The sequence below is a fragment of the Berghia stephanieae genome, chromosome 11, assembly GCF_034508935.2.
Source record: "Berghia stephanieae isolate SIO BIC M18660-M18661 chromosome 11, UCSD_Bste_1.3, whole genome shotgun sequence".
NCBI classification, from domain to species: Eukaryota; Metazoa; Mollusca; class Gastropoda; order Nudibranchia; family Aeolidiidae; genus Berghia; species Berghia stephanieae.
Genome location: NC_088370.1, coordinates 44,144,093 through 44,156,592, shown reverse-complemented (window position 1 = coordinate 44,156,592; position 12,500 = coordinate 44,144,093). Strand labels below are relative to the sequence as shown.

Sequence of the window (12,500 nt, the reverse complement as noted above, 5' to 3'; positions counted from 1 at the left end):
TATATCTGTTTTGTTTTTGTTTTTGTTGTTGTTTTTTTGTTCTAGCTAATATAATATCGCATTTGAGTGTGTTCCTTTTGTTGAAATCATATGCGTGTGCCTTGGTGAGACTTTTAGGTTACTTCAAACTATGCACATTGATAGTGTGTGTGTGTGTGTGATATACCATAGGTTTATATGCTATAGTCTCGGTGTTTGACCACGTCATGTTGACCACGGGAGTCTGAATAGCTCAGCTGGTAGAGCACTCGCGTGACTCACAGGCAAAACGACTGGGATTGATCCCCGATGAAGTCAATATTTGTTGTTTGTTTTAGACACCTTTGTCCACCGAGCAGTGATTGGGTAGCTGGGTTAGATCCGGCGGAAAGTACTTTACAATTAACTGGTGTGTATCCAAAGGGTAGTGAGCAATAACTGTTGTCCGTTAAATGTTGAAGAAACAGGGATAAACTCCGACTCATTGGACCTTTTGTCGCTGAAGAACTATTATTTTTACTTTTTATTGAAATTATACGTTTTAGCTATAAAAAAAAAATAATAAAAAACTCATAACACCCGCCAGCCTGACATAACATACCAAAACTATGTGAAACCTTAAACGTTTATAGACGGATTGATTCAATTTATTGAGAATTACTCATAAAGATGGTTGGCTAAAGCCAATATCAATAACAAAGAGCTGGGTGATGTCAGTTTGGTTTGTTCTATATCCAGGCGCGTGTGATTTGCCCCAAGTGGAGAACGCCATCGTGTCAGTGTCAGGACTTCAGGACGAGCGTCTGACCATCGAGTGTTTACCAGGATACGTGACGGCCTCTAGTCAAACACACACCATGACCTCTACGTGTATTGGAGGCAGCTGGACACCTGACGTGAAGAATTGTGCTTGGAGTAAGTTGCTGATGGGGTCTGTAGCTCCGCTCCTCCTCCTCTTCCTCCCTATCTTCTTCTTCTTCCTCCCTTCCCCCCCCCCCCCCCCCCCCTCTTCTTCACCTCCTCTTCTTGCTTTCCCCCCTCCTTTTAAAATTGTTTTCGGTTTATCCATACTCCACTTTAACCGTCATAGGAATAACCAATAATAAAATTGTCCATGAGACAAGATCTAAACAGAGAAAAAAATTATTAATTTTCTTCAAAGTAGTCGTTTTGGTCTTGGACTTTTGCCAGTCAGGCTACAATAGAGAGAGAAATACTTTGAAAATCTTATGAAGAGATCATGTTAATTTTTGTCATTGATGGAATTACAAACAGGGGTGTGGCAGTATTAGTAATAAATATAACGGGTGTTGTCGTTTATGTGGGGCCAGGCAACCTTAAGGGCTGGACGGGTTTGACGTTCTACGAGCTATCAGAAAAGGGCCGATGGCCCAGATTGTAAAGACTGCATCCCGCAAGTCCCCAGTGATGGGAATGAGTGAGTGAGTAAGTGAGTGAGTGAGTGAGTGAGTGAATGAGTGAGTGTGACGTTTATATCAAGTCCTTGAAAGGACAATGTACTAATTCATTACCTACTTGTCTATTTGGTCAGAGATCTGCTCCAAACTCCAGAGTGAACAGGTCAATGTGTTGTATGACACGGCCAATGGCGTCCAAATAGCCACGGCTGTTTGTAAAACAGGCCACGAATTCTTTGACCAGTCAACCTCCAAGACGTTTGTATGTGGAGAGGATGGAGTTTGGACCCCTGATGAGGAATCGTGTCTCGGTAAGTTTTCATTGAATCCTTGTGTTGACATCGTGTCTTGGCAAGTTTTCATTGAATCCTTGTGTTGAAATCGTGTCTTGGTTAGTTTTCATTGAATCCTTGTGTTGGAATCGTGTCTTGGCAAGTTTTCATTGAATCCTTGTGTTGAAATCGTGTCTTGGTTAGTTTTCATTGAATCCTTGTGTTGGAATCGTGTCTTGGTTAGTTTTCATTGAATCCTTGTGTTGAAATCGTGTCTTGGTTAGTTTTCATTGAATCCTTGTGTTGGAATCGTGTCTTGGCAAGTTTTCATTGAATCCTTGTGTTGGAATCGTGTCTTGGCAAGTTTTCATTGAATCCTTGTGTTGGAATCGTGTCTTGGTTAGTTTTCATTGAATCCTTGTGTTGGAATCGTGTCTTGGTTAGTTTTCATTGAATCCTTGTGTTGACATCGTGTCTTGGCAAGTTTTCATTGAATCCTTGTGTTGGAATCGTGTCTTGGCAAGTTTTCATTGAATCCTTGTGTTGGAATCGTGTCTTGGCAAGTTTTCATTGAATCCTTGTGTTGGAATCGTGTCTTGGTTAGTTTTCATTGAATCCTTGTGTTGGAATCGTGTCTTGGTTAGTTTTCATTGAATCCTTGTGTTGACATCGTGTCTTGGCAAGTTTTCATTGAATCCTTGTGTTGGAATCGTGTCTTGGCAAGTTTTCATTGAATCCTTGTGTTGACATCGTGTCTTGGCAAGTTTTCATTGAATCCTTGTGTTGAAATCGTGTCTTGGTTAGTTTTCATTGAATCCTTGTGTTGAAATCGTGTCTTTGTGAGTTTTCATTGAATCCTTGTGTTGAAATCGTGTCTTTGTGAGTTTTCATTGAATCCTTGTGTTGAAATCGTGTCTTGGTTAGTTTTCATTGAATCCTTGTGTTGGAATCGTGTCTTTGTAAGTTTTCATTGAATCCTTGTCTTGGAATCGTGTTTTGCTAAGTAATCCACCAAATTGCTGACACGCCCGCCCAGTTTTGATAAGACATATTACGATTCATTTTAAAAAATCAAGCTTTCGCTCAAAATATTGAATCAAATGACATCAAATTAAACTTCAATTGTCAATTTTATTCACATTTTTTAAAAAATCTAAAAACAAAAGCAAAAAAGAAACCAAACAGATTTTAAAAAAACAACAAACAACAGAATTCTTCCAAGTCACGGAGTTCAGACTTGGCAAACGTTGACAATTTGGGGATCAAAACAATCAACCCGTCCAGGATCTATCGATCCAAAAGCAAGTGTCATACCACACACACACACACACACACACACACACACACACACACACAGATTTTATATATATATATATATATATATATATATATATATATATATATATATATATCATATTCAGGCCTGAAACATCGATGTAGACTGACTCTAACATCGTGGTAAATATTACAATTACAATAATAATTCGCTCCATTGTTACATGTCAAGCACTATTCGCCACATACGTGTATCTAACACGATTCAATATATATTCTTATCTTTAAAAAAAAAAGAGATTATCACCAACAAATCTGTTTCTGCTGTGCAATGACTTCTTCAGGGCGGTGAAATAAGTTACAAGTAATTTTGTCAGCCCGAAGAAGCCATTGCACGACAGAAACAGATAATAATCCTTTTTTTTTAAGGTGAGATAATAATATAATTCGCGCTCCTTATTTGACGAGCACTCTACATGATCCGTGTATATTAATTTCTCATGAATATAATGTTTGTTTCTCATTCACAGCCACTTGCTCAGCCCTATATGTCAGCAACGGTGTCAGTGAGCGGTATTTAGTCAATGGAAGACTGGTGGTTTCCATCTCTTGTAGTCCTGGATTTACAATTGGTTACGACGGGGATGGCACTTCCATGACACACAAGAATTACACATGTGTCAATGGTTACTGGTCACAGACAGCCGTTGATTGCTTTCCAGGTCAGTAACAACACCTGCATTGTGGTAACTACGACGTAAGCCTTAAACCGTAAGACGTAATACTTAAGTTCCTTGTCTAATGTATATTTCTTATTCTAATAATTTTTTTGCGTTCCCCTGGAACTGGAATATCATCTCTTGATCTAAATCTAATCAAATCTGGATGTCCCGAGAGGTTACACCTGCTGTCTTCTATTCCCATATATATCTGTTTTCATTTTCCTTCTTGCTCTCTTCTTTTTTGTTTTTTCCTGCTTCCGGCTTGGATCCTTAGCTAGGAAAGAGACAGTCAAATGTATGGTAGCTTTTTGAGAGATGATCTTATTTCTTGTAAATCATCTCTTGTTATTATTATGTTCTATTATAACTACTAGTTTTGAAAATTGTACTTTGTACACATTTGAGTGTGTCCTTTTCGGGTTTTTTTTTTACTTGTTTTTATATTCAGTTTGGTTGGGTCTCCTTTTCCTATTTCTTAGGTCCTTTTTTTTTTGGGGGGGGGGGGGGGGTTTAAAGCTTTGCGTGGACATTATCTGTACATAAAAGCACATGATAGAAGCACGAGTATTTCACATCTGATGATTCTTGTCTTCCCATGGTGTAGAGACTTGTCCCAGCCTTGGATTTGTCTTTGCCCACGTGACTTACTCTGTATTCTACGAGGCGTCTTTAGCCGATGCCAACTGTGACGGCGGCTTCTCCTTCCCTGATGGGTCCTCCGACAAGATGTTCCTGTGCGACCTTGGCCGCTGGACACCGGAACCTCACGACTGTATTGGTAGGTGGTGACTTGTCCTTTTTATCAACAAGTCCAGTGATGACGGAGATCATCCTAGTTTCTATACACAGTGTTAATCAGACATTAGCTATTGCTTGCTACATTTGGTATAGGATGCTAATCTATCAAAACGTACTCTCCGCGACATCCATCAATCAAGTCTAGCTACCCAATCGTTGCTTAGTGAATATTGGGAGAGGTAGTGCTAGGATAAATTTGGGTTCATCCGGGACACAAACCGGCTTCATTGAGAACGAGAGATGTACGTGCCATCTACGTTACTGGGACTCCCGTGTGGATGGACGGGTCTATCGATTTAGCTATTCACTGGCTACTAGTTTATCTTCTCTCATCATCATCTTCATTCCTTTATTATTATTATAATCATCATTATTATTATTAGTAGTATTATTATCATTATTATTAGCAGCAGCATTATTATTACAATCATCATCATTATTATACTGTAATTATTATTATTATCGTTATAATCATCGTCATTATCACAATCATTATCATTACCATCATTTACCTATACTATAACTATAATCCAGCCCATTGTTTGGTCACCGATCTGGACGCCCTTCACAATGTCATGGTGACACAAGTGTCTTCCACCGGCCACCCTTTCTACAAGGTACGTGTTGATTCCTTATCGGTACCAATGACACACAATATATAGATGTAAGGGCTGGTGGTGGAGGAGACAGTGATTGAGGAGGAAGAAGTAGAAGAGAAGGAGGGGAGGAGGAGGAGGAAAAGAAGGAGGGCGGGCAGGAGGAATATAAGGCGGAGGAGGTAGATGAAGGGCAGGAGTAAAAAGTGAAGGAGGGCTCTTTTTCCTCCTCCTGATCGTGCTCATTACCAATCACCACAAACACTATACGGTACTATAATTACCACTACCCACAAATATGTGCCACTACCAGAATCAATACTATTACTATTACCATCACCACCACCCACAAATCTGTACCACCACTACCACAACAAATACCATCACCACCACCATTATCAATGAATACCATCACCACCACCATTATCAATGAATACCATCCCCACCACCTTCTTTCTGTTTGCCATAGATCCAATGTCAGCCGGGGTACACATTCCATGACGGGACCACAGAGATGACCACTGGCTGTGGATCCAATGGTCAATGGTACACCCCTCTCAATAACTGCACAGGTGAGATGTGTGTCTTCTACTTCTATGTTGTATGACACTCGCTTTCAGATCCGAAGGTCCTTGATTCGAGCCTCGCTCGGTGCATATAGTTGAGTCCTCTTTAATCACATTCTCTCACCGTACTCAGGTGTAAAATGAGTACTTGGCCGTTAACAGGGTGTCTCTGTCCGAAAATAAAAAAAATAATATCGCCTAACAGACGTCATGTCCCGTACTATGTTAAATATTGCTGTTGACCAGGGACCCCTTGTAAATTGCTTTAATTTAGTGAATATTGCGCTGAATAAAAGCACAATTGTTCTTCTTCTATCCTGAATATCTGATTTCCTTTTCCCTATGGCTCTCCATCTTTGTATGGATTGCGATTTCATGGTGCTGTCTGGGATCCTTAGCTGGGGGGAACACAGTCAAATGTATAGTAATAGTACCTTTTTGAGAGATGATATTTTTTCCGTGTAAACCCTCTTCCGCACTAGGTCAGGACTGTCCTGGGACAGTCCTGTCCCAAATCTGTAACATATAGAATTTAGAGAAATCTTCCGCACCTATTGGGACGGGACAAAACAGTCCCGTTGTGTCCCAAGCCGTTGTGAAATGCTACAAAATCAACGGGACAGGACTGTCACAGTCCCGTGTTCATATCGTTTGTGATAGTAGAAAAATATAGCAGACTTCCGCACTAGGACAAAAAAGTCCCAGACTTGGCGGCGCCGTGTCAGAATTGAAATGCCTGTCTTTATTTTCTGCATCCCTACTACTACTACTACTACTACTACTACTACTACTACTACTACTACTACACTACTACTACTACTACTACTACTACTACTACTACTACTGTTGCTTATGCTGCTGCTAATGCCACTAATATATTAATGCCTACATCCCTTACATTTTGTATTTATTTCCAATTCCATTGTATTTATTTTCCAACAATAGTCCACACTTTATTTTAGTTCACTGTCTTCTATACTGCATTACACAGTTCCTCCCCGCCTCCCCTCTTTTAACATAATTAAGTACGCACCTTTTATAAATTTCTATTGCTCTGTTTTAATTCGCGCTTCCTCACAAAGTAGCATACAATTTCCTGCCCATCAATGTTTTTGTTTATGCATCTTAACAACGCCACTACAACATTATCTCATTCGTCTGTAGTTTTTAATTCATCATGTGTTGTTGATGAAGGGGAAACCCGAAACGTCCATTTTATCTGTTTTCGTATATTAAACTAAAGCTTACATTCAATTTCACAATTATAATTTATTTATTTATTTCAATTCTGAATATAAAAAAGCAAGAACAATTCAAAAAAAAATTCTATGTGATGAAACCACGTACAGAAGGCATAGCAACATAAACATTTTCGGCAATTTAAAAACGTAGAGTTTATAAATATAATTTAAGACATGTCACACTGTGACACAGCAGTAACGTGTCTAAAACCGGTCGCACATCTATTCGGTACCTTGTGGGATCAAGTATCTTTATCGTTATTTATTTCGTGAATTCTCAATGAAAATATTTTTAAGTAAGTCCTTCTGAGCCACTTGGACTCATTGTAAGACAAATTAAGTCCTTTAGAGCCTTGTAGCCAATGGTGAAGGAGTTATTCTGGTTTCGATATCGTGAAGCGGACAATTAACGTATTTGTTTGAAAACCTTTGAACAGGACGATAGTCTATCGCAGATTACTATCCCAGCTTGACAGGTACCCTTTTACACATGAATGGAGTGAGTGATTGGAGTAAATTTTCTTGCTCTAGAAAGTACAAATTGGCTCCTAAGCTTATAAATCCGGAACTTATCCATGTTTCTGTAGCGTTGAGCAGGCAGATAACAGTTTAAAATTAAAAAAAAATAAAATTCCCTTTTTCATCCATAGGGGAAATTTTTCTCGAGGGTCTATTCCAAGGGAAGACTGGAATAAACCAGGCGTCAGCCGCAATGCAGCGCCGCAAATTGAGCTAGGGCGAGGTATAACCCAGGCGTCCGCCGCAGGGCAGCGCCGCAAATTGAGCTAGGCGAGGTGACTTACTCAAGGCAACACAGCGCATCAGCGGGTGATCGAACTGATGCCTTTCGGGTACGAAGCAAAGACCGTACCACCGAGCCATGCTGACTTTCTATTATCCTCTTGAATGATGCTAGTCCGTCAAAGATTACTTTCATCAGCGAACTGGTACTCATTTGCACCTGGGTAAAATGAGGTGATTCCAAGAAAGTCATTTTAAGATAAGATCAGAGATCACCATAGAGTCTACGGAATTGACCCTTGAGCAACCTTTGGGTCATTAAAGGATGCACCCAATATTGTTTTCTCTTTCAATTTGTCTTTTTTTTTCCACGTAGTAAAGCACAGAAATATGCCACCTCTATTTCATCCATTACTAGTAGTAGTAGTAGTAGTAGTAGTAGTTGTTGTTGTTGTTGTTGTAGATGTAGTAGTCGTAATAGTAGTAGTAGTAGTAGTGGTAGTAGTAGTAGTAGTAGTAGTAGTAGTAGTAGTAGTAGTAGTAGTAGTAGTAGTAGTAGTAGTAGTAGTAGTAGTAGTAGTAGTAGTAGTAGTAGTAGTAGTAGTTGTTGTAGTAGTAGTAGTAGCAGCAGCAATAATATTACTCTTGCTATAAGAATATTTCATGATTATATAAATCTTATGTAAACAAATCCCTTTGTTCAGTGTAAAAAATCATTCTCGTCATGTCGTATCTTATGTTGATTCATAAAATGTGAATTATTAGAGTTGTACCAAGGACTTATTTTTTAAATTATTATTTTATAGTTCAAACTATTAAATAACTAATCTATTAATTAGAAGATTTTACATTATTATTATCACCATTATAATTATCATTATTATTATTATTACTAATATTATCATTATTACTATCATTGTTTGCCTTGCTTTATTATTGATTTTATTTACTTGATTTGTTGATGACAATATTATATTCTTGTATGAGTTATATTGGCAATTGACTACAAATACACTTTTGAATCTTGTAAAAAAAAAAATAATGCATTCGCGCAGGTGTGTCCCGGGACAGTCCTGTCCTAGTGCGGAACCCCTTTTGAATAGAAGTTTTCTCCAGTGGGACAGGACAAATTTGTCCTGGGACAGTTTTGTCCTAGTGCGGAAGGAGTCTAATCATCTCTCAGGTACTGCAAAATGTACTCTGTAAACATTTGAGTGAGTGTGTCTTTCTTTCATAGCGGGATCCTTTATTTGTGCTTGAATTGGACTTTAAGTCGTGTCAAAGTTCGAACATCGGTGGGTTGACTAACTAAATGTTGTCTTCCTGTTTCTTTGGTGCTTTCAACTTCATATCTAGAACTTTCCTCCATCATTTTCCTTTTTACTGGCGCTGAAATGACCTTACATTAACAGTAACAACGTCGCTAACGCCGTAAAACCCTTAAAAACGAACAGAAAACATGTGATTGTGATGTTGTCATTGTGACACGTTGTGGTTGTGTAAACATGTGATGTCATTTTTGACAACTGTGTGGTTGTGTACACTGATGTGATGTCATTTTAAACTTTGTGGTTGTGTAAACAGGTGTGATGTCATTGTGACACTTTTTGGTGGTGTAAACAGATGTTGTCATTGTGACTGTGACACTCTGTGGTTGTGTAAACATGTGATGTTGTCATTGTGACACTTGGTGGTGTAAACAGATGTTATCATTGTGACTGTGACACTTTGGGGTTGTGTAAACATGTAAGGTTGTCAATGTGACACTTGGTGGTTGTGTAAACATGTGATGTTGTCATTGTGACACTTTGGGGTTGTGTGGAATGACACTCGATCTCAGAACGATTTGCATCATCGCCTTACAGTATACAGGCATATTGTCTCGTCCTACTGTTGGCTTGGGCCCACTTGTAAACACTTTGAACTAGTTTAGTCGAAAGTTGCATTAGGTACATCAATGGGGAGTTGATTGTTTTTCAAAGGTCAAAGTTAAAGTATTGGTTGTTAAAGTCATTTCAGTGCCAGTAAAAAGGAAGAAAATTGGATAGTAAATATAGGTACAATAAATGCATTTCTATTTCCATGTCCCTATCACCTGACCAGAAATCCACTGTGGGAGTCTAAGGGCCTACACCAACCTACGTTTAAATTCTACGAAAGACTCGTTCATGGAAACTGTGAGCTTGACCTGCGACCCTGGCTACATCTTCTTGCGTAACAATCATTCGGTCAAGGTCGTGCAATGTCAGACGAACGGCCAATGGGTTCCCGCCCCTGAAAATTGTATCAGTAAGTATTCAGGCCCTGGTAATGGCCTTAGGAAAGGGAAGACTTCTCGATATACGTGTAACCAATAGGGAACAACAATGTGATGTTAAAATACTGGTTCCTATCTCATTGAAATTGTACAACCACTCTTACGGAGGGCTGAACACATCTCGTGTGTGTAAATGGATCTTCTAGTGTCAGAGTGACAAATCTATTTTTTAGTCGAAATATTTGATGGTCATCAATCCTCGCTCTTTAAGGTACGTCCCGCAATCCAAAGAAAATGCCTTTCCATCCTGCTGCTGAATTAGGCCACGTTTATGTGTAACCTATTCATTATTAGTACTCCGAAGGACTGGTTACATACACACTTCCAAGGAGGTAAGAACCGGAAGATGTAAAAGGTGTGATGACGTCATTTCTGTGCCCTATTGACAGGGGCGGTTGGTCACATTGTATTTAAGGCGGCACAAATCCGAAATACAGAATCAAATTTTATTGGTCTAGTTAATTTAACTTAATTTGACCTACTTTGTATGTGTGTGTGTGTGTGTGTGTATGTGGAGGGCGGTATTGCAATTGTTTGCATATATGTGCGTGTATTTGTGTGTGCGTGTGTGTGTGTTAGAATATTAACGAGACGTACTCACAAAAGAGCATCAATTATCTTGGACAAAACCTGTCTGGTAACTTTCACCTGTTCATTATAACGACTCACAGACGCAGCATGTCCTGTTTCCAACTGATTTCTTATATCTACAACGTTGAAAAGTTTATATTTAACAGCATCTGTGACATGGCTATTTCATTCAGAATGTTTCTTCAGTGCCTGAGAGATGTGCGCAATATCACTGAATCCTCCTGTTGTCCGTTATAGCATACATCACCAAAAATCAAGCAATAAAAACAATGAAGCGTTTTACGGCTTTCACTGGCAGTAAGCCATTCAACATTTTTAAAATAATCATTATTAAATCGGCGCTGTCTCCTCGGAGTGTTAGAAACTAAGTTAAAATTCACTGGTTTGTGTGGACCTAAATCTTTCACCACTATTTTCTCTTGAGGGGATAAGTGTCGGAATTGATTATCAATTAAAAAATCAACATGATTCATGATTGGTTACAAATTACAGAAATAACTTTTAAAATAGAATGATTCAAGATAAAAACAGGTAGGTTTCATAAACAATGACAACAGCGATTATACATTTTCTCTGAATACTAACGGTATGACACACAACTTAGAATAATAGAATTTAAAAATCCACATTTAATTCCAAACGCAAAGCAATTGTTAACTTCACACACAATCAGCGACATCTTTATAATTATACTATTATTAGACAATGCACACAATACAAGTTGAGTAGGGATCGTTGGGAATGTGTGGGGATGAAGGACTCCGTGGGGTCAGGGATTTTTATTTATAGTACCATGGGGCTCTTCTCGGTGCATACTTTGTTTACTGTTCTTTTTTATATTTAATATATATTTAAGCAAAACAAACAATGATAAAATATATATTTATTGCCATTCTCTTCATCCGTATATCTAAGTGAAGCAAAGCCTCTTCTTTCAGTGATAAAACTGATATGGTTTTAATTTATCCCAAGTAGGACCTCAGGGCGTGCATCGCTAGATTGGCCGTCTTGGCCTAATTATTTTAGCAGTGAAAGACAATAGTTAGTTGGGGAGGGAGGGTGGAGGGAGATTGGGGAGTAGTAACTAACTTTCTTCAAGGTACAACGGAGTATAGGATAAGGACAGGACGGCCAAACGAAGACTGGCTCATATAAACAAAAAAAACTTCCCCACCACACCACACCCTCCGCTCATTGTCACCCCGCGCAGGCAACGGGGGAAAGATGAAACGTGCCGATTTGACGCTACCTTCGCGGAGCGACGCACGAGTCATCAAATATTAAATTCAAAACAAAAAGCAGTATGTGCTAAATTTTTAATTTTATCAAAATTGTAAAATTGAAGTTTTTTGTTTGGTTGACATGCTAATCTACGGAAAATATAGGGCGGCACAAAACAACTTCGCTCTATTGACCGACCGCCAGTGCCTATTGACTCAAATCTGATAACCAAAGTCGTCATGGTCTCATTGTTGTAATGGATAAAAACTATCAAACCAACGTGTACTCCTTTACAGGCCTGATTACCCATAATCTCATCGTTGTTAAATACTCTCCTCAAACCAAAGCAAAATATTATCCAGTTCCAGTTAACCCAAGCCCATAGTTGTGTTTGGCTATCAGACCTACATTTATACGCACGTCGGTCTCGTGTCAAATTGATGTAGAACTTAAAAATTAGATTTTACAGCCAAAAATATATTGCTCATAAAAATGGATAGCTCAGTTGGTAGAGCACTCGCTTCACAATCCAAGAGACCGAGATCGATCCCGGGTGCCGTCGAGATTTTGTTTACCCCCCCCCCCCCCCCCCCCCCCCCCAAGCAGTGATTTGATAATTGGATCTGCTAGATCTGGCGGAAAGTACTTTGCGATAGACTAGCGTCCTATCCAAAAGGTAGGAAGCAATTGCTATTGTCCGTTTCACACTAAAGAAACGTCATGGGCCTAATGGTTCCTAAGGACTACATTTTAAAAAGTGGAA

General features: G+C 39.0%; 2 protein-coding genes and 1 long non-coding RNA gene across 3 annotated transcripts in view; 2 read left to right on the top strand and 1 right to left on the bottom strand.

The window, feature by feature from the left end:
• LOC144957102 (C4b-binding protein alpha chain-like) overlaps positions 1–3,785 on the top strand; it is a 9,314-nt gene extending 5,529 nt beyond the window's left edge. Inside the window, exons 4-6 of the mRNA XM_078888069.1 lie at positions 718–894; positions 1,532–1,708; positions 3,475–3,785. Coding sequence (XP_078744195.1) covers positions 718–894; positions 1,532–1,708; positions 3,475–3,674 — 554 coding nt within the window. The 3' untranslated portion in view covers positions 3,675–3,785. The remainder of the gene's footprint in view (positions 1–717; positions 895–1,531; positions 1,709–3,474) is intronic.
• LOC144956444 (uncharacterized) overlaps positions 1–12,500 on the bottom strand; it is a 150,384-nt gene that overhangs the window by 72,923 nt on the left and 64,961 nt on the right. The window lies entirely within an intron of this gene.
• LOC144957206 (complement decay-accelerating factor, GPI-anchored-like) lies at positions 5,548–9,973 on the top strand. The gene is made up of 2 exons (XM_078888258.1): positions 5,548–5,632; positions 9,712–9,973. The coding sequence occupies exons 1-2, from the start codon at positions 5,575–5,577 to the stop codon at positions 9,963–9,965; spliced, it is 312 nt and encodes a 103-aa protein (XP_078744384.1). The 5' UTR covers positions 5,548–5,574; the 3' UTR covers positions 9,966–9,973.